The sequence below is a fragment of the Salarias fasciatus genome, chromosome 7, assembly GCF_902148845.1.
Source record: "Salarias fasciatus chromosome 7, fSalaFa1.1, whole genome shotgun sequence".
NCBI lineage: Eukaryota > Metazoa > Chordata > Actinopteri > Blenniiformes > Blenniidae > Salarias > Salarias fasciatus.
The window spans coordinates 9447293-9475091 of record NC_043751.1 but is presented as its reverse complement, the minus strand read 5'-3'; the positions used below and the strand labels follow the sequence as shown (position 1 = coordinate 9475091).

General features: G+C 45.1%; 2 protein-coding genes across 3 annotated transcripts; one reads left to right on the top strand and one right to left on the bottom strand.

Annotated features, from left to right (window-relative positions):
* The first annotated feature begins 1877 nt into the window (after positions 1–1877).
* Positions 1878–15964, top strand: acanb (aggrecan b). Of its 2 annotated transcripts, none has more exons than XM_030096590.1 (19): positions 1878–1949; positions 6250–6325; positions 6594–6977; positions 7072–7246; positions 7500–7627; positions 7740–8033; positions 8143–8364; positions 8467–8641; positions 8747–8874; positions 8972–9265; positions 9652–9777; positions 9904–10004; positions 10131–11211; positions 11423–11536; positions 11640–11798; positions 12084–12166; positions 12786–12930; positions 13176–13358; positions 14834–15964. In XM_030096590.1, exons 2-19 carry the CDS (start codon positions 6256–6258, stop codon positions 14923–14925), a joined length of 3954 nt encoding a protein of 1317 aa, XP_029952450.1. In that variant the 5' UTR covers positions 1878–1949; positions 6250–6255; the 3' UTR covers positions 14926–15964. The 2 variants fall into 2 exon arrangements, with proteins under 2 accessions (XP_029952450.1, XP_029952451.1); XM_030096591.1 differs by having other exon boundaries at positions 1899–2024; positions 9904–10005; positions 10135–11211.
* A 2254-nt stretch (positions 15965–18218) lies between these two features.
* hapln3 (hyaluronan and proteoglycan link protein 3) lies at positions 18219–23393 on the bottom strand. Its single transcript, XM_030096163.1, has 5 exons — positions 23255–23393; positions 21889–22037; positions 20909–21325; positions 19794–20096; positions 18219–19714 (listed from the first exon to the last, which is right to left on the bottom strand). Exons 2-5 carry the CDS (start codon positions 22025–22027, stop codon positions 19437–19439), a joined length of 1137 nt encoding a protein of 378 aa, XP_029952023.1. The 5' UTR covers positions 22028–22037; positions 23255–23393; the 3' UTR covers positions 18219–19436.
* Between the last annotated feature and the right edge of the window lie 4406 nt (positions 23394–27799).

Genomic DNA, 27799 nt, shown 5'->3' with positions numbered 1-27799 from the left:
CTCGCTGTTTTTCGTCTGCCAATAAAAACGACTAGAACAAGACCAGCCTGACTTTTTAAAGCTGCCGAACTGGAAAACTTTGACAGATTTAAGGAGAAGTCAGCAGCTAATTTTAGAAATCTGGAGTCGGTGGGAAAGGAAATAAAGTTGATTTAAAAGTTAACGCCGAGCGAGCAAAGTTTCCCTGTGCAGAAATAACCTCCGATGCGAAGCAATAAAACTGATATTTTCTGTGTTGCCTTTTCATGCGGCGGCTCCAGCTGACTGACATGAATGACGGTGAGCAAACCTGATGTTTCCATTTCGACTGTGAGCAGCTGCTGAACAAACACACAGCCGGCAAATCAGCTGTTAATATGTTCTGCTTTGAAGCCGTCGAAGGTGAGCGTGCGTCAGCGAGCGCAGTGAGCACACAGCCGGTATTTAAGGCCCTGAATGGGGTTTGGTGGGTGGCTGGGGGGGGGGGGGGGGGGAACACGCCTTTCCTCAACCTCAGGCCAACACTGGCAGGTTTAACTTTAACCTGGACGCACACAGTCCGCACTGTATCCGACCTGAGGCAGGCATGCACGCAAACAAATGCACACACGCCTGATGATGCTTTTCCTCCCATTCCACCGGCGCTGGGAACGTTATACGGTCACGCCTTTCCGTCACGCCACCGCCTTTAGAAGTGGCACCCAAGTAAAGTCATTCGATCACTTCTGCAAAACTGAAGTCGACACTTTAGTTGGACGCGAAGACAGGTGCACAGCCGCTGTCTGTCAGGCTTGTTAAGCCTAAACTGCTTTCTGAATGGTTACTTTTCCAACAAACTCCTGTTTAGCAGAGGAAAAAGAGCCAAACTAACTCCTGCTGAACTGAACAGACCCACCCATTAAGCTCAGCTGAAGCCATACAGCGGTGCCAGTTCAGTCACCGTCTCGCCGCTTTAATCCCGTTTCAGAGACATGACAGCAACGTGAGAGCACATTCTCCAGTTACTCCTTACTTTATATCTTCAGTAACAAGCAAACTAATTCCACAAAGTAACTAAGTAGCTGTGAACTAGAAATAAAAGTTGATTTTGAAGCTGAAAACTGGAGCTAAGACTAAACAAGTCGTTTGAGTGAATTGTTAAGGTTTTTGAAGCGAAACTAAAATGAATTTGTTGCGATTACAAATTCAAAGCACCAAATAGAATAGAATGGACTTCATTAATCTCACAGCGTAGAAATTTACAGGTGCAGAGGCTCGTAGGACACGCGGTGGGGGTGCAAACAGTAATGAAAAGTGCAAATAAAGAATAAGAATAAGCAATAGTGCAAATCGTAGTCAAAACAATAATAGAAAAATATAAAAAAAGAAAAGATCTAACTGTATGTACAACATAAATCTTGAAATATAACAGGAACTATAATATATACAAATGTGGATAGACAAGTTTCTAGTGCAGTGTGTACGTAGGTTAATGACTTCTCTATGTGGCCTTTATTTAGGGGAGTGTGTGACTGGAACAGTTATTTTAAATGGCATCTATCTCCTAAAGCACTGGAATTGGACTGTGTTCTGACTTCATAATCTCGACCTAATCTCGACCCTTAATGACACGCAGATCTTGTCGAGACATGACAGAAATCCTGCCTCTGACCATCCAAAGTTCAATGTGCCGTTTTTAAATAACTTGATAACTTCTTGTACTTGTGGTTTGATATTCATGGCTGTTCATATGACCTCACCACCTGGCAGGAGAGCACATCTCTCTCTCTCTCTCTCTCTCTCTCTCTCTCTCTCTCTCTCTCTCTCTCTCTCTCTCTCCACTTCTTTTCCCTTTTCCCTCCCTCTCCGTCGCTCTTCCCACCATCTAAATCTGTGGTGGAGTTTGAATAGAGCTTCTTTCTACTCTCCTACGCAGGCAGGAGCGCGAGGCCCCTGGAGTCACTGGCACCGGCAGCGCTGCAGCACCGACGGTACGTTCAGCTCGTCGCTCCAGGAATACTGAGAGGAGCTTTTCAGGGACGCTCTCCACGTCTCTCCGGCCTCAGGTATCGGTTCAGGTACTCATTAGTCAAACCTGAGGTAACTTTTCGTATCTTCTCCTCCGGGATGTTTGTGATTGAGATATTTATCATAAACCACTGACATACATGTTATGAAGCAAAAATGACTTTTGAAAAACACATATTTGCTCTAATTCCAGCAAGTTGTAGAAGGCTGTATTGGCAGGTATGAAAAAATGACATTATTAGTGTCACACAATTCAAATAAGACAATTTAAAGCACTTTACCAGAACTCTGAAATTCAAATGGTTTTAGAACATCACTCTTTTGAACAGATCATCAAAACTAAAACTAAAACCAAAGACAATAAATGTCTGAAATTGTTCTTGAAAACCAAAAATAAAGAAATAGTTGAAACAATAGCTCTAAATTATTGCAGTAGTACATAACATATCTAATTTATTTTAAAACTACAAGTCCAAACTCCAGCTGACACTTTCAGCTGATCTCTGATAATCTGGTTGATTTCTGAAACAAAGGTTTCTTTTTCATTTCTATCTCGTTACCAATATTGATTTGCTGATTTGATTTTTTGTTTCTCGAACAGTTTCAAAAATTTTACAGGATTCCTGAATTGGAGTATTCCTTGTTTCTTGAATAAAAGACTGTTGCAAACCAACCTACTTAAAAATCATCCCGCAGCTCCTCAGATGGATCTCATTATTCTCCCAGAGGGGGTTTGGCATCAAGGCACACCTCAGGCGCTACACGAACAGAGGCAGCAGCCTCATCTGTCAGTGAAAGCAGAAGTAAAGTGGATTTATATTGAAAATAAAATATCTTTAAATGGCACTCTGTAGTTTTTAGTTGGTAAAATGACTCACACAGGGGAGGACATAGATACTGATTTCCACAGTGGAGCCTCGAACCTCTGACGGTTTCAGTGGAAACAGCTTTTTAACTTTATAAGTTCATTAGTGACTGTGTGACCCGGACTGAACAACCTGTAAGATTTGATGAGAGGGAAAGCGGTTCGGCGTACACGACCGTGCAGCGTACGACGATAATGAACTTCAGATCTGGTTTCGTCAGGCTGCTTGAGCACATGTCGTGAATTGTAAGTGTCAGCTGTCACAATGAATAGGCAAGAAGAAAACCTCTACATATTCTGTAACATTTAGAGAAATCTCGCTTTTCAAACTTTAAACTTCCTCCATTATGTATGTGTGTGTGTGTGTGTGTGCGTGTTTGACTTATTTAATGTGCATACTCTGCTGAAGCATGTCTTTGATCAGAGATTGACAACTGTGTCGGCATGTCCTAATGCGTCTGTAAGCACTTGTGAATAGGATTTTTTGCCCTGTACCTCATTTCACTGTACAACGGGTCAGTGTGTGTTCTCAAACACAGGCCTTACAGTACCGAGTCAGTGGCAACGTACGTATGTACACACACACACTCCCGAGCGTTTCCCTCACCGGGGGCATCAGACGTGCAGTCCCACACATCCCCTCGGTGATCTATGAGTGTCGGCCTGTGTTTGGGAGCGTGCACGCGTATCAATGTCCGCTCTGTTCTGCCGGTAAGGGACTCTGGAGGGTTGGAGGAGGAGGGGTGGAGGTGGCGGTGGAGTGGCTCCCCTGGATGCTCGCCTTGTGTTTACCTTGGCAGGATCCTCCCCCCCCACCTCCCCACCCCCTCCCCCCGAGGCCCCGCCCCCCCCCGCGGCCGTTGCTGGAACAGACCGAGGCCTTATTGGCCTCCACCCTCAGCTGGGAGCTGAACATACCGCAGCGACCGAACAGGGGAGCAGCCGCCACCCCACCGACTCAATGGCCACACTGTGGAGAGGGGGCCGATCGGGCCGACCTGGCAAAGTTTGCTCACAAACGCTTCTGCCACGCGTTTAAATGATGCATTTCAAGAGAGCAGAGGACCTGCCCAGCGGTGGAGCGGCAGGCAGTCAGGAGACGGGGTTTTGGCTCGCTTCTGTTGGCCGTCTGTGTGTGAATGCACTGCAGCGGCGCGGCGCTGGCTGTCTGGGATGTGTGACACTGCATTTTCATGTAACAAGTGTCTGTGGCACTAATGATTTCACTTAAAATCCAGAAATCTTTATGAGGTGTGTGATTCTTCACCTGCAAACACACCAAATGCTCCAAGTGCCCACAAACCTCCGAGTTCATTTTCTCATCACCACAGCTAGTCTGATATTTAACTCAAACAGATAAATAGTTCAGCAGTGATTTACGTCACAGAATATTTTCAGTTGCAGTAAATATCTGGAACAGCAACTTTACACTGCAAGTCTGAGTAAACTAGTCTGGATCTTACACTATGCAGTCATAGAGGATGATCATGATGGATATACTGAATATGAAAGCATTTGAGTTCCAGTGCTGACAACTTTTTTGGCTTAAATTTGACAAATTGACCATTTTATTGTCAGCACTCCTCCTTTTTATGTGTTGGATAATTGGGATTTACAGCGAGAATTCAGAACAGTTCATCACCGGGCTGCTTCCTTTTGGACATCCACCACATACCTCGAGTCAGTTTCTAAACAACAAACAGTGATAAGCCCAAAATATCAATATGACCCGAGTTTAGGTGTTTGGTGAGATGCAACCTGAAATGCCATGACAGAAATTCATTACTGAATTCACTGTGACTGCTTTGATTATATGTGTAAACTGTCTAAAGGCCTTATGAGGCAAGGAAAATTAACTTCTGTCAGACATTGTGTTGGTGATAAGAGAAAGAAACGGGACTGTAGCATTTTCTGGAAAAACTGCAAAATTCTGGGGAAAACAGTGAAAGGAGGAATCCCTTGGAATCTCAAGGACACAGAAGATAAGAAGATGTTAGAGTGTTTCAGTGCAGATAATCCAGGGCTCGAGCGTCTCTCGTGGGGATTATCATGTATTCACAATATGCTGTGTGGTATTTTGTCTTTCCTCCTCAAACTGGGCCAAGATTCACTCCCAGACCCATCATAGACAGCAGAGCAAATATTAGCCCTACTGTACTCGCCCCGGATCTGGGGAGCTCTGAGAATGCCAGCAAACGTTTGTGTGCATGTGCATCTCAATCTACACAGAAATGTCATTTTATGCTGAGTCACTTAACTTGAAAGGTCACTCCAGTTCCCTTTGGCCTTTTACCCGGCCGCCGGTGTCGGCAGAGCCAGTGGCAAACGGCTGGTTATATACGAGCTTCGGGTTTATTGCTTGTAAATGTCTCTCCGCGGCTGTTTGGTATGAAGTGGAAGCTTTCAGCGGCCAGCCCAGGGACTCGTGAAAGCTGCACAATGAGGTTTCAGTTGGAGCGTGCACAGGTTCTGCGTGTGTGAGTGTGCTGCACGTCACACGAGTGGAAAGTTGAGAAAGGAGGGGAAAAAAAAAGCAATGTTGTAATCAGGGTCTGACAAACGTGAGCCTGTGATACTGAAGCTGCAGAAACGGCCTGTTGCTCAGCCCAGCCAACACTTTTTATTACATCCGATTCGATTGAAGACAGATTCTTCCTTTATTGCACATATTCTTAACAGCAAAACATTATATTTGAGGAAGCTCACCAATCTTGTTGGGGACAATATGAGAACAGCTGACAATCCTTCTGTGCATTTTCTATATTTACGGAATGCGAAAGCAGACAAAGACATACTGTGCTCCCAAACATGTAAACGCACACTGTAAGAGAATCCGACAGCTCTTGCAAACATGAATTTTTCTTCAGGATTTAAAAAAGGAAAATCTTCTTAAGATGGATGAATCATTTCTCGCTCTCTTCGACTCATTTACCATTAAACACATTTCCCATGCACTGAGACAGAGGGACTTTCATTCTACAGCAATTATTTCCAGAAGATACTTGCGACTCTTGACGTCCTCTTTCCATCTGGGCTAATGAGGCTGCTGAAATATCCAAATGTGTTGAATATCCTGAGTCATACGGAATGTCAAAATAAGGAGGCAGAGCTTAGGAAAAATACAGTGTCACACAGAGGCAGAGGAAAGCGAAAAAGAAACCCACTCATTCAGACACTTATGTCACTATTCAACTGCGGAAACTTTTGTTTCTGCGACAGAGAAGTTCTGACAATACGCAGGTTTCATTACTACACTTTGGAATTAAGCACGACTGCATTATTTTACTATTTCATCAGACCTATGATTAAAACATGTGAATATTGAAAACTGTCATACGTGTTCTGTGATTTCAGTGTTTTTTGTGTGTGTGTGTGTGTGTGTGTGCGGTGATTTTCAGATAAGGATGAAGTTGCTTCTGCTGTGTGTGTCCTTGCCGCTCATCTCGGCAACAATATCATTTGGAGACCAAGATGGTGAGTGAACAACTCCAGTGGTAGCTTTTAGCATGGCCATAATGTGATTCCAAAGTAAAAAAAAATTGCATTTCACTTCATAAAATACATATCATGTTTTGTCTTATTATTTATATTTATATATATTTTTTTAGCATTTAGACTTCAGTATTTCTTTTTATAAAATATAAGTACTTATCAATCAGTGCCAAACACAGTAACATCAACATGGTAAAGAGCAGATATATTCAGTTACGTGCGATGAACATTTGACTGCTGCTTTCAGCAGATATGGATGGCACCCTGCGTGTCAGCATCCCCCTGGAGATGCCCCTCCGCCCTCTGCTCGGCAGCAAAGTCGTGGTGCCCTGTTACTTCCAAGACAACACCGTCAACGACCCCGGAGCGCCAACCATCGCCCCGCTGTCTCACCGCATCAAATGGAGCTACGTCACCAAGGACAAAGTCAGCACCATCCTAGTAGCGTCAGAGGGGAAATTCCACGTAGAGACGGAATATCTCGACAGAGTGACCTTGGTCAACTACCCGCTGGTGCCCACTGATGCCACCTTGGAAATGACGGAGCTGAGAGCCAAAGACTCTGGTGTCTATCGCTGTGAGGTGATGCAGGGCATCGAGGACAACTACGACTCTGTGGAAGTGCAGGTTCAGGGTATGCTAAAGAAACATGATTTCATTCAGCTGAATTCACTCGAGCATCAAAGTATCAAAATCACTGATTTTCAAGCACCGACCTTTCTCTCCAGGTATTGTATTCCACTACCGAGCCATCTCCACCCGCTACACCTTGACATTTGAGAAGGCCAAGGCGGCCTGCATCCAGAACAGTGCCACCATTGCTACTCCAGCTCAGCTTCAGGCTGCCTACGATGATGGGTACCACCAGTGCGATGCAGGATGGCTCTCTGACCAGACAGTCAGGTAGAGTTCACCAACTTTAACCACCAGGTTTTTAATCTTGATGATCAGAAAAGCCACTGACACGACAGGACTATACTTGGTCAATTTCCATATGGATTAAACAAAAACAGCACCATGAATTCCATTACACTTGCGACAATAACATGAAAAGAGTCAGTCATAATTAGACTTTGGCCAGTGTAACAAGAAGTCATGTTCATGTTCCCTCTGAGCTCTTGTCAGACTCAACCATGACGTCTCTCATTCTTTCAAGGTATCCCATCCATGAGCCACGGGAGCGTTGCTACGGAGACAAGGAAACCTTCCCTGGCGTGAGAACCTACGGCATCAGAGATGTCAATGAGACCTATGATGTGTATTGTTTTGCTGAGAAACTGTCAGGTATGCCCTTTCTTTGAATGGCAGAAATAAAAGCAGCATGATACACATGAAATCTCCACATGATGAGCACAGCTGCATATTTACATATTTGTTTTAATCCCTTCCCTCGCAGGCAGAGTTTTCTATTCCACATCTGTAGAGAAGTTCACCTTCTATGAGGCAGGGGATCAGTGCGCCAAACTGGGTGCCAGGCTTGCCACGACAGGAGAGCTCTACCTGGCTTGGAAGGGTGGGATGGATGTTTGCAGTGCCGGCTGGCTGGGGGATCGCAGTGTGCGTTACCCCATCAACATCGCCAGGCCTCAGTGCGGAGGAGGACTCCTCGGTGTTCGAACTGTCTATCTGTTCCCCAATCAGACAGGCTACCCATACCCAGACTCTCGCTACGATGCCATCTGTTTCCAAGGTAAAACCTTACGGATGCTGAAATTTCTTCTCTACAAAAGGATCATATAAGTTGGAAGCTTCAACTGTTTAGGATTAGTTTGATCAATCACAAATCTTTACCTCCTCAGCTGGTGTAGACATTGGTGCCGTGCCTGCAAGGACCACTCCTTTCCCCGACATCATCCGTATGACTCCTGCTCCTGGGCCGTACCCAGGCATCACTCCTCGACCTGCTGAAAAGGAGATTAGGTTTGGAGGAGTTGACATTCTCTCCCCACTTCCCCGGCCACCTGTGATACGAGTGCCGGGACTGGATCTGTCCGGAGCAGATACAGAAATGGCTCCCACTGGTGAGTTGGTCACACAGACACAGTCTTGTACTAACTGAAAACAAAACCTACTGTCAAGCAACAGTGTTATAATGACACTTCATTTCCATGCTCAATGCTCAGGTGTGGTGTTCCACTATCGACCAATCACTGGTCGGTACACTCTCACCTTTTTGGAAGCTCAGCTGGCTTGCCAGAATATTGGTGCGGTCATTGCCAGCCCCCAGCAGCTGTACGCAGCCTTTGAGAAAGGCTTACACCAATGTGATGCTGGCTGGCTGCGTGATCAGACTGTCCGGTAAGCTAGAAAATCTATTCAGGACTAACGTATCAATGGATGACATAGTGTTTTACCTGAGTGTGTTCTCTAATGTAAATTACATTCACTGTCTCACATGTTTAGGTACCCAATCGTGTCACCCAGAGAAAATTGTGCAGGAAATTTGCCACATCTTCCAGGAGTCAGGTCCTACGGCCTGAGGCCAGCCACTGAACGCTACGATGTGTTCTGTTATGTGGAGCGTCTTAGAGGTGACGACTATTCTTTTCTAATCTAAAGAAAATGTAGACCTATCTTCCGAAGCTACTGTAGCTATGTTCTCTGTTTAAATATTTCTCCATCTACCAGGTGAGGTGTTCTTCACCAGCGACTATGACAGTTTCTCCTACGAAGAGGCCGTGCAGCACTGCCAGAAACTGAACACCACCTTAGCCAACCCTGGTCAGCTGTACGCTGCCTGGAATCAAGGCCTTGACAAGTGCCGCCCAGGCTGGCTGTTGGACCGCAGCGTCCGCTATCCCATCACCACTCCCAGGTCTCACTGCGGAGGGGGCCAGGTGGGGGTCCAAATCATCTACGCCTTCCCCAACCAGACTGGCTTCCCCGATGAGCACTCACGCTACGATGCCTACTGTTTCAAAGGTAGGAATGGGTTCAGTACAGTCATGAATTTCATTAATCATTAAGTAAACTGAGTGATAAGGAGCTCAACTGGTTTGGATAAACTATGTATTTTTGGGAGCAAATAGTGAGTCAGTAATAACAGTTGAGGATTATTTTTCTGAAACTTGTTGGCAAGGAAACTGACACATCTGCAAGCAATCATAATGACACAGCAGTTGGATGAATATGTGCAGGTCTCTTGCTGGGAAACCCACTATTCTGTTTCTGGTTTAAATGAGAAAGGCAGCAATCACTTAAACTGAAAGCAAAATGTATGAGTGTATGGGGCTAGCCATACTCTGTAAAGGCAAAATGTTCTTGTACTTCAATAAGCATGTAATGTACTTCTCATTTTTACCTCAAAGCATCTCATTCAGGTGAAGTTCCTGCTGTTCACGTGGAAACTGAGACCAGAGTGAATGTGACCTTAGTCACTGTGGATGTTATTAACAAGACAACAGTCACATTTGATCATCTTGCTCCTCCCACTGGTAAGAAAGATCCATAGAGAGAAAACTTAGATACAGATAATCATCCACAGACTGAAAAATGACTACTATGGATTATGGTAGTTTGCTATCTCTCCTGATGTATTGGCTTTCTTTTTTGTTTTTTAGTTGAAACTGCTGTCGACTACAATGAAACCTTGACAACTGTAAATGTTACTGAAACTGAGCTCATCAACAAGACAACTATCACAACTCAACAAGTTGTTCCTGGTAAGACAGTAGAAAATGAACATGGCAAAAAAAAAAAAAAAAATCTTTGCTCATTGTTGTCCGGTATGACAGTTAAATGTCTCCCAATAACATGTAATTGAGTTTTTTTATTCTTATTTTCTCTGCCAGTGAAACCCATTTTGCCTCCAGTTCCAGTTGAAGTGTCCGGTTCTGGTTCCGCCAGCGGAGAGCTCTCTGGAGAATCTGGCATCTCAAGTGCCAGCGGTGACGCTTCCGGGTCAGGACTGGACGTCACCTTCAGCGGACGCACTGACGTCTTCTCAGGAGATCAGTCCAGCTCTGGAGGTCCGCAAGAGGGAGAAGGCGGAAGCGCTGTCATCTTCACATCTGGTGGGCTGGATGGTGCCTCTGGATCTGGAGAGGAGCCTGACAGACAGCACTCTGGCTTTGGCATATCTGGATCAGGTTTTATTGATGGAAGTGGAGACATGAGCGGTAGTGGTGGAGATTCAACGATCATCATGGTGGATGGAAGCATGGTCGACGTATCAAAGACCCACCAGAAGCCCACTGAGCAGGAGGAAGGCCTGGGAGAAGTTGTTATCAGTGGTGGCTTCTTGGAATCAAGTGCGTCTGGATCAGGAGGTCTGCCTGGGTCGGCCTCCGGTGAGTTTTCTGGAATCTCATTCATTGACCACAGTGGCACTGATCTAACGGTTCAGCCATCTGGAGAGCAAGAGGTGTCCGGGTACCGTCCCTTCGGCTCAGGCTTCCACACCGGCTTTCCCAGTGTTTCTGGCAGTGGCTCTGCTTCCGGAGACTCTTTCCAGCAACGCGGCGATGTGATCTTCATCACCGATGAGGAGATGATGGAAGTGACCGTGCCACCTACGGAGCGCCATCCTGAACAGGGCCGGGGTGTGGTGGAGGTAAGCGGGGAAGGAAGTGGTTCGGGGATCCACCAAGAATTCAGCGGCACGGAGCGAAGCTTTCATCTCTCGGGAAGCGGAGCCACTCATGGAACCGCCACCGCCGAAGGACTCTCCATCGCTCTGCCGCCTAGCGTGACTTACACCGAGTATATTGCCTCTGCTGGCCAATCCGGCTCTGGAGAAAACGTTCAGGAGGCCCGTGCAGGACCTACAGTTTATGTTGTGACTCCAGACGCAGCTTACACCAGCCCCACCACAGCTCCTTCTATATCATTAGCAACTCCTGCTGTCGTGGAGCAGCCTGACGTGGAAGGTACGGGTTCACCTGTTCACCACGCCTAAATGTTTATTTAATCTCTGTATGTCTCTGAGTTCATACTCTTATGTAGACTGTGTTGCTCATTAAAGCTGATATATTCAAATACTCACGTTCAGAGACACTTGCTTTACCATTTGTACCTTAGGTGATCAAAATGAAAAATGTTTCATAGTTTAAAATAAAGCCTCTTTTTCGTTTCTGTCAGCTTCTGTCGATCCCTGTAATCCAAACCCGTGTGGTTCACGGACCTGCTCCGCACAGGGAGAGCTTGCAGTGTGTCAGTGTCCCACCGGCTTCACTGGAGAAGACTGTTCAACCCGTGAGTTTCTAAACTAAAACTCACTTCCTGCATCACAAAGTTGAAAAAAAAAATTACTTTTTTTTCTAGATATTTGTTTTAAGATGTTTGCCCATGTGTACAGCTGTCCAGGGCTGTGCCGAAGGCTGGTTGGAGTTCAGGGGAAACTGTTACCTCCACTTCGAGGAGAGGGACATCTGGGCTGAGGCGGAGCAACGCTGCCAGGAAGTCAACGCCCACTTGGTCAGCATCACCTCCCAGGAGGAGCAGCAGTTTGTCAATTGTGAGTCGCTGCCAGAGATGATTTTACTGTTTTATTGGACATCTTAACACGAATCATTCATAGTTTGTTGGTGGGAAGCTGGGATCTGCTGCTTTCAGAGGGTCAGTAGAGTTCATCCTTCAATGGTTCAAGGTTGTTTGGCAGCACAAAATTAAAATTCATCATAATATTAAGCATGCGGTCATAATGTTCTGCCTGATGGTTGTTAAGTCTGATCTTCACTGACGGTGATAACAGGTTTGAATTGCCTCAACTAAGAAGAGCTGTTTCTCTTTTTCTTTTCAGCCAATGGTCACGACTATCAGTGGATTGGACTCAATGACAAAGACGTACAGAACGAGTTTCGCTGGACAGACGGCAGCCCGCTGGTAAGTTTTATTACCTTAGCCGTGTTTCTGATTTAAAGCTCTTTTTAAAATATGGGACTGCTGCTTGAGAATTATCTTTGAAATGCTGCTGATCAGTTCTTATATTATTACAACGACCGACAGTCGAATACACCAATCTTAGGTCCTGCTGAAAATAAAGATGATGAAAAGCATACCAAACATATATCATCAGATAGGCCACCACAATCTCTCTCTGGCTATGTTTGACTCCCAAAACTGATTGGTTAGGTTGAGGAACAGACAATTATCTTTCCCTAAAACATGCATGGTTACAGTTTCTTGCGCGGTTACTGCATTGTTAGTGCAACAGCGCCAGTTGATTTTCTTTAAATCAACAAATATTTAGCGTGAACAAGATGTACCTCATATGAAATTTGCATTGCTCCTGTCATAATTACTATGTCCACTGGAGGTCGCCCTAAATCGTACCTTTTGCCTGTGTAGTGGCACCTATGTACGGTATATCGACTGTATGCAGCACACTGATCATCTCAATAATAACAATGAAATCTGCTGACATCTGATTTCATACTGAATGCCTCACATCAACACACGATGTTTTCTTGCTGAAATACCGTTTTTGTGACACTCTGCTCAGACCTTTGAGAACTGGAGGCCAAACCAGCCGGATAACTATTTCAACTCTGAGGAGGACTGTGTGGTGATGATCTTGCATGAGGGCGGACAGTGGAACGACGTGCCCTGCAACTACCACCTGCCCTTCACCTGCAAGGCTGGACCCGGTAAATCAACCAGCTGGGACACACAAGCAGATGAACCGAGCTGAAGATGAACTGAGCCAAATGTCTGAAGCGAGGGGTCAACGACAAGACCCAATGGCTGAAATCAGACCACACCACCACATCAGTTCCACAAAATGAAAACAAATGTCTCCTACAAATGTGTTCTAACAATGTTTTCAGCATTACAGAAAAATGCTGCCGTAACCAAACCAACCATCACAGTTTCTTTCTGCCCTCTCCGTCAGTCATGTGTGGATCCCCCCCTGAAGTGGAGCATGGCCGACCGATAGGAAGCAGCAGAGAGCGCTACCCCGTCGACTCTATAGTCCGCTACCAGTGTGATGCAGGCTACACGCAGCGCCACCTGCCTGTCATACGCTGCTTGACAAACGGACAATGGGAACAGCCGCAAGTGGAATGTACAGAAGGTGAGCCCAAAGAAAAAAAAACCCATCATACTGCACAAACTGAACTCATAGTACAGCATGCTGCAAGACACAAACTGCTGACATTATACTTCACTGTCCACATCCTAAAGTTTGAACAAAGCTGTTCTTCTTAAATCAGTGACACCACAGAAAATGCTACATTAGTCACCCAATACTCTTTCATAATCAAAATTGATCAAGTTTTGTAAATTAGGTCTCAGGCTCCTGAGGTTATCGGCTGCATTCTTGGAAACAAGAGCGCAACGTCGCAAATATCAATAACTCGTAGTTCAAAGAAGAGTCAACAGAAAAAATGAGCAACTATGAAAGTAGCATACCTTCAGAATGACTGATGTTAAGTGATTGGTACCTCCAGCTAAAGATCGGGGTTATTAGATGAAGTGTCGGGACTGTGTTAGAAGATAATCGCTTCAGCTCTATTCAGTGGTAATCTTAGTTAATTTAAGGCCCCACTTGTAGATGCTTTCATTGCATTTTGGGTGTCTGTTTACATGAATTCAAATTAGTTCTGCGAGTTCTGTTAAAGGTGCTGTAGGCAGGATTTTGCTAGTCAATGCTAATTTTTCTGTGTTTTCTTTGGACTAAATGTTAGAGTATCCATTGATAATCCTTTAGGAGTGTAGCATAATTGCACTACCGCGAGGGCGCAGCGTTTCCATCTGTCTCTGTTCTGAGCTGAAAAGGAATCTCGACAGCTCCAGGTATCTTTGACCAATCAGAAGAGCCCCTGAGGCTCTAACCGTGATTGGTCGAGGGGCGTTCGTCGCACGTTCTTGTGGGAGGGGCTTAACTTGCATAAGGGCGTGATATTAGAGAAAACAGGACAGGATTGGCTGTGCTGGGTTTCAAATCGCCATCTTAGATGGGTCAAATCGCCATCTTGCTTAGGTAACCCTAAGCAAGATGGCGGAGATGCAGAATCCTGCCTACAGCACCTTTAATCACCGAAAATAATTATCAGTGATAAAGCAAAGGGAGTTGACCTAGTCAACAAGTGAGATCTTGAGAATTGAGACAATGTCACGGGGCCGGTTGCTAGATTCAGACTTCACAACAACTATCAAAGCTTGAAATAATCAGGATCATTTCTAAACCGAACAGATCGCGGTCATGTGTTTCTAAATAAATCTCTGACTTTACTTCACACAGAAATTAAACACTAGGGTACCTGGGCACTTTAAAAGCTTGTTTAGACTTCATTCAGGGCAAGACGTGAGATCCCATACAGATGCAGAAGATTTAACACTTGAAACAAACAGGGACAGGTTTAATATGTTGTGCACAGAGAGCATGGCTCCTGTAGCGCGAACATTTCGACGGTCCGCTGATGGAGAGCCCATGGCCGCTTCTGAAGTAGACTCCTTTGCCACGCCGCTCGCTGCGTCTGATTCATGAGTCTTTTGGCCGCTTGTGTTTCCACGATTTGATCAGTATTCTTACCTTTCCTCCCGCAGCCGGCAACAACAGTAACAGGCTACACAAAAGGTCCCTGAGGAGGAGAAGTAAAGGCGGCAGCGGCCAGCGGGAACAGAGGAAACTGCTCTGAGCAGGACTGAAAGCACACAACAGACAGCCACAAAGGACCCCTCTTTTGAAGAAGCATGGACACCAATGCCAATGCCCGACCAAAAAAGATAGCATTCCCTGCTGTGTTTATGCACACACACACACACACACACACACACACACACACACACACACACACACTGAAAGCACATTTAGACAGTGGTAGTGTAACTGACTGATGTTTTGGATCTTTGAGTGTCACCCTGCACCTTCTGAAGGTAGATTTTCTTTGTATTTATAGCTTCTAATTTATAGCTGGAGATTATTATCCTGATGCACACGTCAATGTTTTCTGCAACGACTGCCCTCACTGCACACAAGATGAGTTAACTAGATCGTCACAGGAGAGGCTGAGGAGTAACACACAAAGTCCAAAACCGGCCAGTGAACGTGTTTTTAATTCTCTGAAGCCCAACACAGTTTTTTTCTCTCTCTCTCTATAGAATTTTGCTGTATTGTTAAAGTATTTTTCCAGATTTGTGTTTCTTAGCATTTCCTAATCTTTCTAATTTGCTCTTCAACCATAAAGGATCACGTGTGCGCGTCACACTTAGTGATGCAGAGTGGCTTGTTCTTGTTGCTTGTTTTATTTTTTTTATTTTTACAGATTACAGGCCAGCAAAGTGGTTGTCATGTTTTTTGGTTGTGATAGGAAGACAGTAAGGCCTTAAATATTTTAGTCCATCTCAATTTAAAGACACACACCGTGTGAACACGATTCAAAAGGATCTTATCCCAACCACAAAGTCTGACATCCACTGTGCTGCAGTGCAGAATCATATATGCTGAAACGACTGAGCTGTTCCTTATGATGTCTGAAACAAATCCAAGTTCATCCAAAATGTGATTAAAGTGCAACAAACCTGGATTGAAATTGTCAGCACTCATGCACTTTTGAATCCAGTGCACCTTAAGATATTCACACAAAAATTTAAAAATTAAAAAAAAAGAAAAAAAAAACAGAAGGTCTTTATCTGTAGCTGACACACAGGCAAACCAGTCACATGTGAGATCTCTCCGGCTCTTTTCGGCCAGAAGATTTTCCACCTGGCTGTTGCGCAACTCCGCCTCACTGACGGCGTCGGAGGAGCACACTGAGGTTTGCGGGTTGGAGGGTTTTGTTTTTAGTATTTGTCGCTTCTCAAGAGAAATCTGTCCCCCCTGATGTGGAGAAGCTCGGACCTTTCCCAGTGTCTTTGCTGTGCGGCAGGTTTCTCACTGTAAATATTCTCAGTACAATTCTCTGAACAGCAGGATCTGTCAATAACTTAACACAGAGCAGACACTTTATTTTGATTTAGCCAGCATCAACCTGTTGGTTGATTTTGTTAGGTTTTATTGTTTAACTGGGAAACGGTATTTAGAATTAAAACGATCAGTTTAGGCTGTTTTTACAGTCGGCTGTACAGCGGAGGAATTTTTTTCAGACCGTGTGTCATGTAGCGGGAACTTTACTGAGAGAAATGTACTTGAGAAAATAGAAGCTGTGAAAGCAGTGGGAAGTTCAAAAATGTTTCAGAGGATGATGAGGAGGTTGTAAAACGCTGACCATGACCTTTAAAGGTCAAGATTTTTGCCTAAATTCTGCGAGCAGATCGATATTTCATCTCACAGAAGAGCTCAAAAACACTGAAACACGTAAAAACACACACTATTCAGTGAAAAATAAAGATTCAGTGGTTATCTTTAAGACAGTCAACACATGAATGGAGTGACTAGCAGGGACAGAATCAGTGTTTGTGATTCAGATTCTTCTGCAAATGGATTCTTTTTTTTTTTTTCACAACAAACCAAAATATGAACAAAGTTGAAGACAGGCATCACTTTTGTTTTGACTCTATTCAGATCCCGCGTCGTGATGTGAACATGCAGTTTACTGTACTGTGCTGTACCAAATAAAACTTCGAATCATCCGTCTCTGTCAAAAATCATTGCAGAAATAAAAAATGCGCACCGATCTCTCCCGAACTGAGCGTCATTGATATGCTGTATGAAAGGCGCCTTGCATGGTTTGTTTTCCAACTTTTTTCTGGAAATATCTTTTCCCCCTAAAGCAGTTAAATTTGAGGTAAACTTTGCAAAATCCAGACTCACAAACCTGGCATTCAGTTTGTTTTTTTTTAACCTTCCTGTGGAACCCAGCTGTGAAAAAACACACAATAAATAGCTCCTTCATCAGCCCCCGTCGCCGTGCGCAGTGACTGCAGTGACCTTCACTGACATGAGTGTGTGTGTGTGTGTGTGTGTGTGTGTGTGTGTGTGTAGTGATGCGTGTAGTATGTGATTGGCTGTGGATGTGCACCTTTGAGACACGTGCGATATTTCGAGGCGTGCGTTTCGTCTTTCCAGGGATGCAACGTGCACGTGCGTCCACTCGTGTCCGGCCTGCAGGTGTAAATAGGACGTGTTTACAAGAGCAAATAATCAGTAGAACTTCTGTTCACGGCCGGACGCAGGCGGGCGGGCGCAAACGCCGCGTTTCGACTCTCGCTCGTCTAAATGTGCACGGCGTCCAGACAGAGTGGCGCGTGGACGTTTTACATACAGTGGCTGTTTTGTGCGGGTCGGGAGCCCACTTGGCCTCTCCGGCCTGACTCCCCTGTTTGGACAGGAGCAGCACGGCCAGCTCGCAAACACACACCCGCCACCGGCGGTTTACGGCCCGCTGCAAATAAGGAATTTACTTAACGGATCAGAGAAAGTACTTCAAGGGTGAAAATCCAGGAATTAAAAGGCACCCGAGAAGTTTCTAAACATGTCACTCAGTGAACTGAGCATCATTCATCAAAATCCGTATTGGTCAGCGCTGCCACTCCCAGACTTCCAGAGGATGAATCTGCTGTAAAGCTTCGCTATGGAATCCACGGCAGGTTTCTTTACCTGAAATCAGGGATCAGTGGATCAGATCCTGTTTCCAGGTCCCTCTGAGCTGTTTTCTACACAGAAGCTTCTACGACGGATGGTTGACTGTCGGAGGAGTGTGTGAGGCGTTTTTGATTAACTGGTTAAAAGAACATGCCTGGTCCCAGAAAGGCTTCATCTTCCTCCTGAGTGTGATTTTCTCTGACAGGGTGTTGAAGGTGAGTCACGGGGGGTGTTAATAGAGAGAGGTGTTTCCCACTGACATCCTCACGTCTCCATCACACTCTGATGTGAGGAGCAGTTCAGCGCCTTCAGAACCGATGGGTTAAACAATGTGTTTTGAGACACTTCTTCACACTGTTGAAATGTTTTTCCAATAACTGTGTTTCAGTATGATGTTTTTTTTAACAGGTGATTTTATTAATTTGTTGAAAAAAGTACAAATATGCAGGCATAAGTAAAACAAAAGAAGGTACATGCATGTGATGCAACACCAATTAATTTTTTCTTCAATAATTTTCAGAAACAAGTGAGAATATGAGCACAATGGAGAGAAACACTCAGAGCTGCTGCTTCCTCCGACACAGACCACTACTCTCAATCACCTTTCAACAGATAAACACACACATATTACACGTTAAAAACATGGGATACATATTTCACATTGTTAGACGTCGTCTTGAGAGGAAATAACCTGCAGGTAGCCAGGGTGAAGTGTTTTAATGGACCGTAAAGCACATCCAGGTGACCTTTGACAAGGCACCGAGGTTTGGAATGAAGCTCCTCAGAATGAATGTTGACGTTTCGCTGCAGTGTTCACTGTAAGATGTTTGTTGTGTTGAGTGAGTGGCATTACAAGTGGACATCAGTGAGCGGATTTCAAGATGTTTTGGAGTTTCAACATCTTTCTCAGCTTTAAGCATGAAGACAAATGCATGTCCGCATACCGTAGAATCTCGATCATGTTGTCCAGGCTGGATTTGAGCTCAGAATGAGGTTTTCTGCGCAGCAAATTTTCCTGTGAGCTAGCTTTCATAACGTATCTAGCTGAGTGGGGCTGTTTTGAAGTTCAGATTCCCTTTCTCATGATGAGAACAAACCTAAATGCAACAGTAAAAACACACCAATAAGAAACTGGCCAACTGTTGATTCCAAACCCTGTAAAATTAGAATCACAGACATTAATATTGTGCAGGTTTTGCATCTTATTTCAGCTGAACTTGCAGACGTGGTGTAGATCCTGTAATGTTGTGAGTGAGTAGATGACGGTTCCAGCAGAAACCTTCACAGAATAGCCATGTTTCTCTCGAGCAGCGTCCTAATGCCCGCTGTATTCAATACCGAGGTGAGGTGGAAATGCTCCAGTCCAGACAGTGTAGATTGTTTCTCAAGCATTGGATGTAAGACATGTCGGACGTGCATAGCTTAACAGTAGTAGACTGGTAGTTAACTTCAGATGTTGGTCTGATTAAAGAGGAGAGAGATCAAAACCTCCACAGCATCACTTTACAAGAGCTCAGAAATGAACAAACTGGTAATTCGCCTTCAGGTTGCAGGTAATGGGAACCTCCCACGCTCAGCTTTCTAACCAGTTTGAAGAGTTTTTGTCTTGCGCTGGAGGCGGATCATCTACCGGTAACAGTAGACGCCAAATTTCAGGTGCAGGGGAGGAAAGCCGAAGTTGCGAACGCCTGGTTCTGGAGGGCCGCAGTTCGCCCGGGCCTTTGTGATGGGATAGCGGACGCTCCCATCGGCGAGCCAGCCCGCGTCACAGCGGTCCAGTCCCATCAGCCTCCAGGCGGCGTGCATCTGTCCCACTTTGGCGATCTGACTCCCGTCACTCTCGCACGCCCGGAGCGCTTCGGTGAAGTTGAGTTTGGTCGGATGCTTCAGGAAGTACACGGAGCCTGAGCCGGGAGAGAGAGAAGTCCGTGAGGAGGGCGTGACGGAGAGTTACTCTGTCATGTGAATACGACTCACACCGACCTTTGATGGAGGCGGAGAAGCAGAAAGCGTCGTAGTGGTGGTGGTGCCGGTGCCGCGGGCCGTAGCTGCGCAGGCCGGGAGCTAGGTCCTCGCCGCCGCAGCCGTCCCGGGGAACCGTGATGGGATACTGCACGGTGCCGTCAGCCAGCCAGCCGGCGTTGCACCAGTCCAGCCCTTCCTCCCACGCCGTGAAGAGCTGCTCGAAGGTGGCCAGAGTGGCGTCCTGGTCCTGGCAGGCCTCCTGGGCGCCGAAGAAGTTGAAACGGTAACGTCCTTCTTTGGAGAAGTAGGGAAACACCACACCTGAAGATGAGAGAAAACTATCAATAAACATTATCCTCCACATCGGATGCTTTTTTTTTTGTTTTGTTTTTTGCAGATGCAGCTTGAAAAGACTGTTGTATTTGTTACCATAGAAATAAATTTGAATTGGATTCGATTACATTCCTCCAGCAGCCCCATAAAGTAGCAGTTCAATGTACGAGCTGCTGAGAGCCACAGGCAATAAAACGCATTAGTTTATCGTTCAACCTAACAGTGTTAAAAGTGATATCTGCAGGTCTTTATAATTAGTCTGCTACTTTTATTTTCTACAACTTCATTACACTCACTGTGCAACAGCCTTTGCAAACTCAGCTGCAAAAACAACTTTTGCTATAAAAGTGTTTAAAAGAGAGCCACCACTTGCTTAAAGGACTGAAGACTGGATTCTAGGAAGAACCCGATGATTGATATGAGAACTACTGAGAGTCTCTAAACCTGTCTTAGTTTTTAAAGCTGTGTATGGGTTTTAAAAAGGTTTTACTATTATTGAACCTACACAAGTCACAACAGTCATTTGCTTTCAGTTTTAACATGTAAACCGATGTTTCCTGCTGTTTTTCTAATTTTCCTATTTATTCTACATTTTATTCAACCTCACAGTTACATGTTTCTACTACTCTGTAAGTTATGCAGCATTCCTGGGCTTGTTGACCTTGAACACTCCTCTCTTCAATAGAATTTCTTATATAGTGAAAGTGATTTCAGGTTTACTGTTGTGTCTCGGACTCTTTCACGTCCAACACGACCCTCTAATCCAGCTGACGAACGACCTTTACAGACGCTCGTCTCACCCCGCAGCTCCAGCTCCACCGTCACGCTCTCGTCCTCCAGCCCGTCGATCACCTCGCAGCGGTACCGCCCCGTGTCGTTCAGCTGCAGCTCGTTGATCACCAGCGACATGTCCCCGGGCGCCGAGCGCCGCAGGCGCACGCGGCCCCGGAAGTTGCCGTAGCTGCGGTGGCGGTTCCCCATGGCGACCATGACCTCGGTCTCCCTGGCGAACCTCTGGTGGGGAACGGGGGCGGGGGCGGGGGCGGTGGCGGCGGCGGCGGTGGCGGGCAGCCAGGACCATTTGACCCGGGTCCTGCGAGGAGAGGTCAGCTCGGGCTCGTAGTGGAAGTGACAGGGAAGCGTGACGCTGCTTCCTCTGGTGGCCGACACCGAAGGCTCGGGGGATTCCACGTGGAGACGCACGCCGTTAAAATAGACTGGAAACGGTACAGAGCATCAGAACCGTCAATCAATGAATATGTGTCACATACAGCCACCTCAAGACACACACACACCTTTTACGTTGGATTGTCAAATTCCGGATATTACTGTCTATAAATTAAACCCAGTTTCGTTCACTTACAGCTGCACTAGATCCCCTCTTCAGAAAATGATTTACACATTCCTGGGAGTCCTTTCATGGCGACTCTGTGACTCTCTAACCACAGCTGCAAAAATCCACTCAAAGAGTCAAAGAAACACAGATCTGTTTACAGATGTGGAAGAAAAGGGGATGAAACAATCACTCCCCCCAACACACACACACACACACACACACACACACAGAAAGCCACATCACTCACAACTGCAGTTTGTTTTGGTAACTGTGGCTGACAGTCTGAGTTCTGTGAATTACAGCTGTCCTCCCACTTCCAGGTCAAGTCCAGCCAGCTGTGTTATGAGGTACACACACCGTGCCTGTTGCTGTTGTGAAACTACAGCCACACACACACGCGAAGCCCCTTCCTGCTCATGCACGCACGCACGCACGCACACATACTCTCTCCGTTCCCGTTTCCGTTGTTGATGTCCTGGTAGTGAAAGCCGTTGTTGTACCGGAGGAAACTGCAGAGACCACCGGGCGGCAGCAGCAGCAGGTGCAGGCCGGCGGCCAGCAGGGGGCGCAGTAGACTGAGCATGGCGATATATCTGATGAGGCAACGGGGGGATGGGGGGAGGGACTGCAACTTATTGAAATACTGGGAAACTTCAATCTCTTGAGAGCTGATGGTTTTTGTTTTTTTTTTTTTTTGCTGTTCACACCCAAATAAAGACTTTTCTCTATACTTTACTCTGTTGCATCATCTTCATTAAGAACAGAATTCACCTTAACTCATCTTTCACTGGATTTCTTTACATGCTTTGCTCATAAAAATATGTTTTATGCATAAAAGTAGGATCCAGACAGTGACAGAGAAAAGCTGCATTAGACGAGAAAATCTGAATAAAGCATATATACTATGACTTATGTGCTCATATATACATTTTTATGAGGAAGAAACATGAACGAATTACTGTGGTTCTTTTTCTCACAACTTCACAAATTTAAATTATGCTAATCCATTAAAAAAGCATCTGTATTACTTTGTAGCCCAAACATTCAATCCTATACTCTGTGACTGGCATTAATCAATTATTTAAAGACAGAATATGGCCCGTGCCAAACAAATGACTCAGGCCCCCAAACACAAGTGCCAGAATTAAATTGTAATTGAGATTAAGGCTGATAATTGACTGTTAATAATAAATCGAAAAGTTCAGCTTAATAAGAGTAAAAAAAAAAAAAAACAGGTAGACTAATAAGACAACCATTTGCAGTAATGCAGTAACAGCCGACTGTTATTTAAGACTCAATGTTTGTTCAAACTCCTGTAGACAAACTATGATTCGTTATACTTAAATCTGTCTGTATATAAAAAAGCAGGACTTGTGTGACAAGTAAAATGGATTAAAATATATTTTTCGTCAAATAAACAACCATTATTTACAGACATGCTCTGAAAATCCAAGACTCAACACAATACAGCTCAGTAAATAAATCATTTTCCTCATAAAAACTTTCCTCAGTGTTTAGTCGCCGTACAAATATTGGAAATTTTTGACTACATATATCAAAGTGAGCTTTACTTCCTAAAGCATGTCGACATTGTAAGCAGAGTCTTTCTATCAACAGATAATATCCTCATTTATTTCATTCGAGAGCTGCAATTCACAGTATTTTATCCTCCTTCTGCTCACCGACTGAAGTAAATCAACCGCAGCGCTCGTGTTTGTTTCAAACAGGCAACGAGACTAAACTCTCTCTAAAGGTTTGGCTGAATTCTGCCAGTAAACCAGTTCAATGCGGAGAAGAAGCAGAGACTCACAGAGAGGCGGCTGTCCGTCCTGCGCCTGTCTTCAGCTCTCCTCCTCATCCTCCGCAGCCTCGGACCGTCCTGCAGGAGCGCGCGCACACGTGACGAGCCGCGGCATCCCCTTTGAAGTGAACGAGTGTGACATCATCGCTCTCGAGCAACGCATCGATATCACACCGCTCGTGCAGCAGTACCGACACAGCGATGTGAGGAAATGAGGACTGGATCTAAACAACCTGCACGGGAAACTGAAGAAAAAGAATCTGAAACTAAAGTCTGTTCAGCCCGAGTGGGCTGGACCAGTAAAATACCCTCTAATAAACTCTAAATTCAAGCTTTAAAGTGCTCATTTGTTGTAGCGCAGACTATATGTGATGAAAATATGGATATTTTCACAAAAACAAACAAATACAGGCAAAATTAACAGAATTTCAACAAACCTTCTGGTGCAATATACAGTGAAATATCCAAATAAATCTTCTATAGCTGCTGCATTATGAGTGTTTTCACAAACTCTCCCTGGCAGCATGACTTTGAGGCTCCATCTCAGCTCAGGGTTCACTGTAATCAGTGTTTTATTTGACATTTTCGCAATTTTATTGATCATTTGGCAGGCCGGATCAGACCCTCATGCGAGCTGGTTTTGGCCCACAGGCCTCATGTTTGACACATATTTGTGCAATGCAAAGAAAAGACCGAAAGTCTCAGATTGTTTCATTATCGTATGGAAAATGTGTTTTGAAAAATTGAAAAGTCCATAGATCTTGCAGTATTGACACTATAAATACAGCTGCTTTACTCAAGTCTGTCTTGAAGACTCTCCACATGGTGCCTTCATTTACAATTTGTCATCCTTTTTTTTTTAAAACACCAATTAACCTCAAACACATGTTTTAGGTCTGTAGGAGAACACCCAGAGAATACATGCTCAGGATGAACATGCAAACTGTACAGTGACATTCCCACTGTGAGGTGAGTGGTAACCACTAGACCACGACGTAACAAACTGAATGACACAAGATACCAGTTGACATAAAGACCACAGAATAACAATTCACTTCAGAACAAACATCAAACATTTGCAACAGTAAAACTGCAAACGAGACATCGTCTTTCTTTATTTGTGATATTTGTCTGTTGAAAACTGACAGGAATGTGTTAAAGTGATATGGCATCCTACCATCCTGCACACAGGTGAAACCTGCGATTCAAATCACGACTTTTTTCAGGTCAGCCCACGTGACCCTTGACCTTGTATCCCGCCCAGTCAATACAATCAAATCAAATCAAACGCATGCGCTTGTTATAAGTCTTTCACAGGACAAAATGTTGTACAGGAATCAATCGCAGAACACTGTTACAGACCACATCGTCACAGAGTGCAGGCAGATGCGAGGCACTGTGGGTTCACGTTTACTTTGATCACAAATATGAGTCAATTTTATGAGGTTGAGGTCAGTTTAAAAGCAGAGGAAAAAAAATCCTCACCAATGGTTAACAATGCAGGTGCATTTTATTGCCTTTTCCATAGCTGCTGCATCCCAGGATGATCTGACTCTGACCCTGGAGTCTTAAAAAACTATTTAAAAAACTTCGTTTCTCATTACTTTTTATATGAATAACAACTTCACTTATGCCATTCAATTGTATATTGATTATTTTAAAAGTTATAATTCATGTGATTGGCAAAACAAGCAACAGTGCAGTAACCTCCGCTGCAGGTCTGCAGCTCTTCCAGGCGCTGCCAGCTTCACCCTGCTGGTATGCGGAGGCTGACAGAGCCAATTCTTTGCCTCTGTTTTGACACGGCCTCAAGTAACACGGCAAATATTGCCACACGAACTCATATTTCAGTCGTTAACTGCAGTAAGAGCAGACACAGTGAAAAACAAGAGCAATTCCACTTCTCCACTGGGGGCCCGTGAAAATGTGTCGCCTGAGCGAGTGAGTGGGGGCCGCTGGTCATCGCGGCGCAGATGGACGCTGCCCTCCTGACATGGGCACTCACTAAACCCCGAAGCGGCGCCGCATACCATCGTCTGACGCCGCGCGGCCACGGCTCAGAGGCCCAAACACTGCTGTACGCAAAGTTTTCCTTTGTGGTCAGCCCTCTGCAGCCACTCGTGTTTTTCTTGTGACTTGACTGACACTTAACCAGCGCAGGAGAAATCCAAACCGACCACTGCTTCAGCCCCGGGGGGTGTATCTCTGGATTTAGGGATCAGAAAAGGCAACCAAATTCCCTGGAAGACAATCAGGATTTTTCAGATTCCTTTAAAATTCCCTTCAGGGATAAAAACAAACACAATATCACTTGTTTTCAGACCACATTTCCTTTAGCTCAGATCTGCAGTGTGCTGGATGCAAACAGCAGCACATTAGAAATTCTTATAATGTCGTCTTTATGCTCATGTTCACAAAGAATAGTGACCAAAAAGTTTAATTCAACACACGAATCAGTTCAAAGAGAACAACTGAAACCCCGATGCTCCATGTTTATGGGGGTTCGTTCACTCCAGACCACGCGGAGGTCGAGCAGATCCTCCTGCTCTTCCGTCCGGTCCGTCCTGTAGAAGCATAAATCTTCATCAAAGGAGAAAAACACTTTGACTTTTCCGATTAGCTAAAAGGTTTTTGAGGGTGAGGAACTCTGGAAACAGTCGAGCGGCATTAATGTCACAGTCACGGCTGAAAGACAATAATGGCCTCATGGCACGAATCCCAGCCTGGGATCGCCGGCACCGCCACACCGGCTGCGTTTTGCCCGCAGCTGAACTTCTCGTGCCAGTTAACCCTCAGTGTCTTCCTGTCGCCGTCTTCCTCCTCTTTCATCCCTCCTTTCTGTTTTCTCTATCCACAAACCAAACTGCTACTTATTGTATTTCTGTCTACAGGCCTACATGTTGTTGAATCTCGGCTGTTGTGCTGATTCACATCAGATTCACATAATTTGACGGCGGCATGGAATAAAAACACTGTTTACACATTAGTCACGGTTTACAACACAAAAAGATTCTTGAGTCAGACTCGGACGGAAGTTTTTGCATATTACTTAAAGTCATGGACGCTGAATACAGTGTTTTACTTTCTTTATGAAGTCTTCCTCTTTTTTTCTTCCACTTTCCCGCGCCGTCTTCATCTCCATTAAAGCTGTGTGCTTTGAAAGGAAATGTTTAAGCTCCTCAGGTTCCTGTCACGCTGCGCAACAGCAAGACTCACAGCTTCTGTCAGGATGCATTCGGAGACAGATCCGTTGACATTACACAGGCCTGGTTCACTCTCACCACTTTGGTTTGATCTCTCTAAGGTATCGTCAATCAGCAGACGATGCTGGTGTCAAATAGTTTTGTACGTTTTGAAAAGGAGAGTTAAGCTTTCAGATGAACTGTGGATATAAAGTCATCCATACAAGCCAACAAGAGAGGGGGAGTTTCTCAGTCACTGATCTTTTTTTTTTTCCTTTCACAAGATTTTATGGACATTTTTCATGAGAACAATACGCTCCAGCACCGTTACGCCCTTAATACACCCTTGATATCGTCACAGTTCCATCTGTGAGGCTGAAAGCAGTCAAGGCCGAACTGGTCGGAGTGAATTCTGACCACCTGCCTCTTAGGAGCTGCGGCCAACGCAGCCGGCAGGACTTCAGGCTTCCCCGTCAGGCTCTGGGTTCCACTCCTGGAACCAGTAGTTCCCTGCGCAACCACTTTTTTTTTTAAAGCTCTTGATCTGGTTCTGTGATGTGTCCTGGAAGGACAGCTGCTGGACATCTGGCTTTGAGAGAGGAAACCCCCTCTCTGCTGTGAACTCAACAGTTCTGCCAGCTCCTTCGGCGCTGCTCCCCTTCAGTTCAATTCAGGCACTTTCACAGAGAAAAACTCGACAATTCAACACCAGCAAATATAGGAAATAAATGGGAAAAACTGTGTTTTAACAGGAAGAAACCCGGAGAACCAGGCTGACCGGTGGAGGCTTCCAGCTGTTCCAGCTGGGGAGAGAAACACGGACACGGAGAAGACCGAGACAGAGAGAAATAAGCAATAAACAGCCTGTCATAACAACGTGGCGGATGTGAGGGGCAAGAACCTCAGACCACCAACTTTCAGCAACAGTCATTCATCCTGTAGAAAGACAGAGAGGGATGAATTTTAAATTCTATTCAGGATTTAACAGGAAGCCAGTGAAGAGCAGCTATTATTGGAGTGATGTGATTTCTGATGCTGTGGTTCCTGTCGATAGTCTCACTGCAGCATGTTGAATCAACTCAATACAATGATCTAGTCTGGAAATAAATGCAATGCCATCCACCGGTCTCTGAGGCATTCAGATACGGAAGTCTGGTTTCCTGCCACTGTACAAAAACCTGGGACGATCTCCTGAAATGACTTTGAAATGGAAAAAGCAGTATACAAGTATTTAATTTTACAATAGGCCTAAATGATTTGTAATAAATACTCCCATCTTCAAGTAAATTTACGATAACCCCCCGAATGATAGGAAGTGTCTTGATTGGTCACCAGCGGCCTGAAGCCTCCCACAGCGTCTGTCAGCGTCCGC

Bases quoted from the DNA above. Each gene is read 5' to 3' on its own strand.
- acanb (XM_030096590.1), top strand. From the start codon at position 6,256: ATGAAGTTGCTTCTGCTGTGTGTGTCCTTGCCGCTCATCTCGGCAACA. The intron at 7,628-7,739 runs GTATGCCCTTTC...CTTCCCTCGCAG, and splicing joins TTTTGCTGAGAAACTGTCAG to GCAGAGTTTTCTATTCCACA. The intron at 10,005-10,130 runs GGTAAGACAGTA...TTATTTTCTCTG, and splicing joins CAACTCAACAAGTTGTTCCT to CCAGTGAAACCCATTTTGCC.
- hapln3 (XM_030096163.1), bottom strand. From the start codon at position 22,027: ATGCTCAGTCTACTGCGCCCCCTGCTGGCCGCCGGCCTGCACCTGCTG. The intron at 21,326-21,888 runs GTATGTGTGCGT...TACCGTTTCCAG, and splicing joins CGGAAACGGGAACGGAGAGA to TCTATTTTAACGGCGTGCGT. The intron at 20,097-20,908 runs GTGAGACGAGCG...TCTCATCTTCAG, and splicing joins GGTGGAGCTGGAGCTGCGGG to GTGTGGTGTTTCCCTACTTC.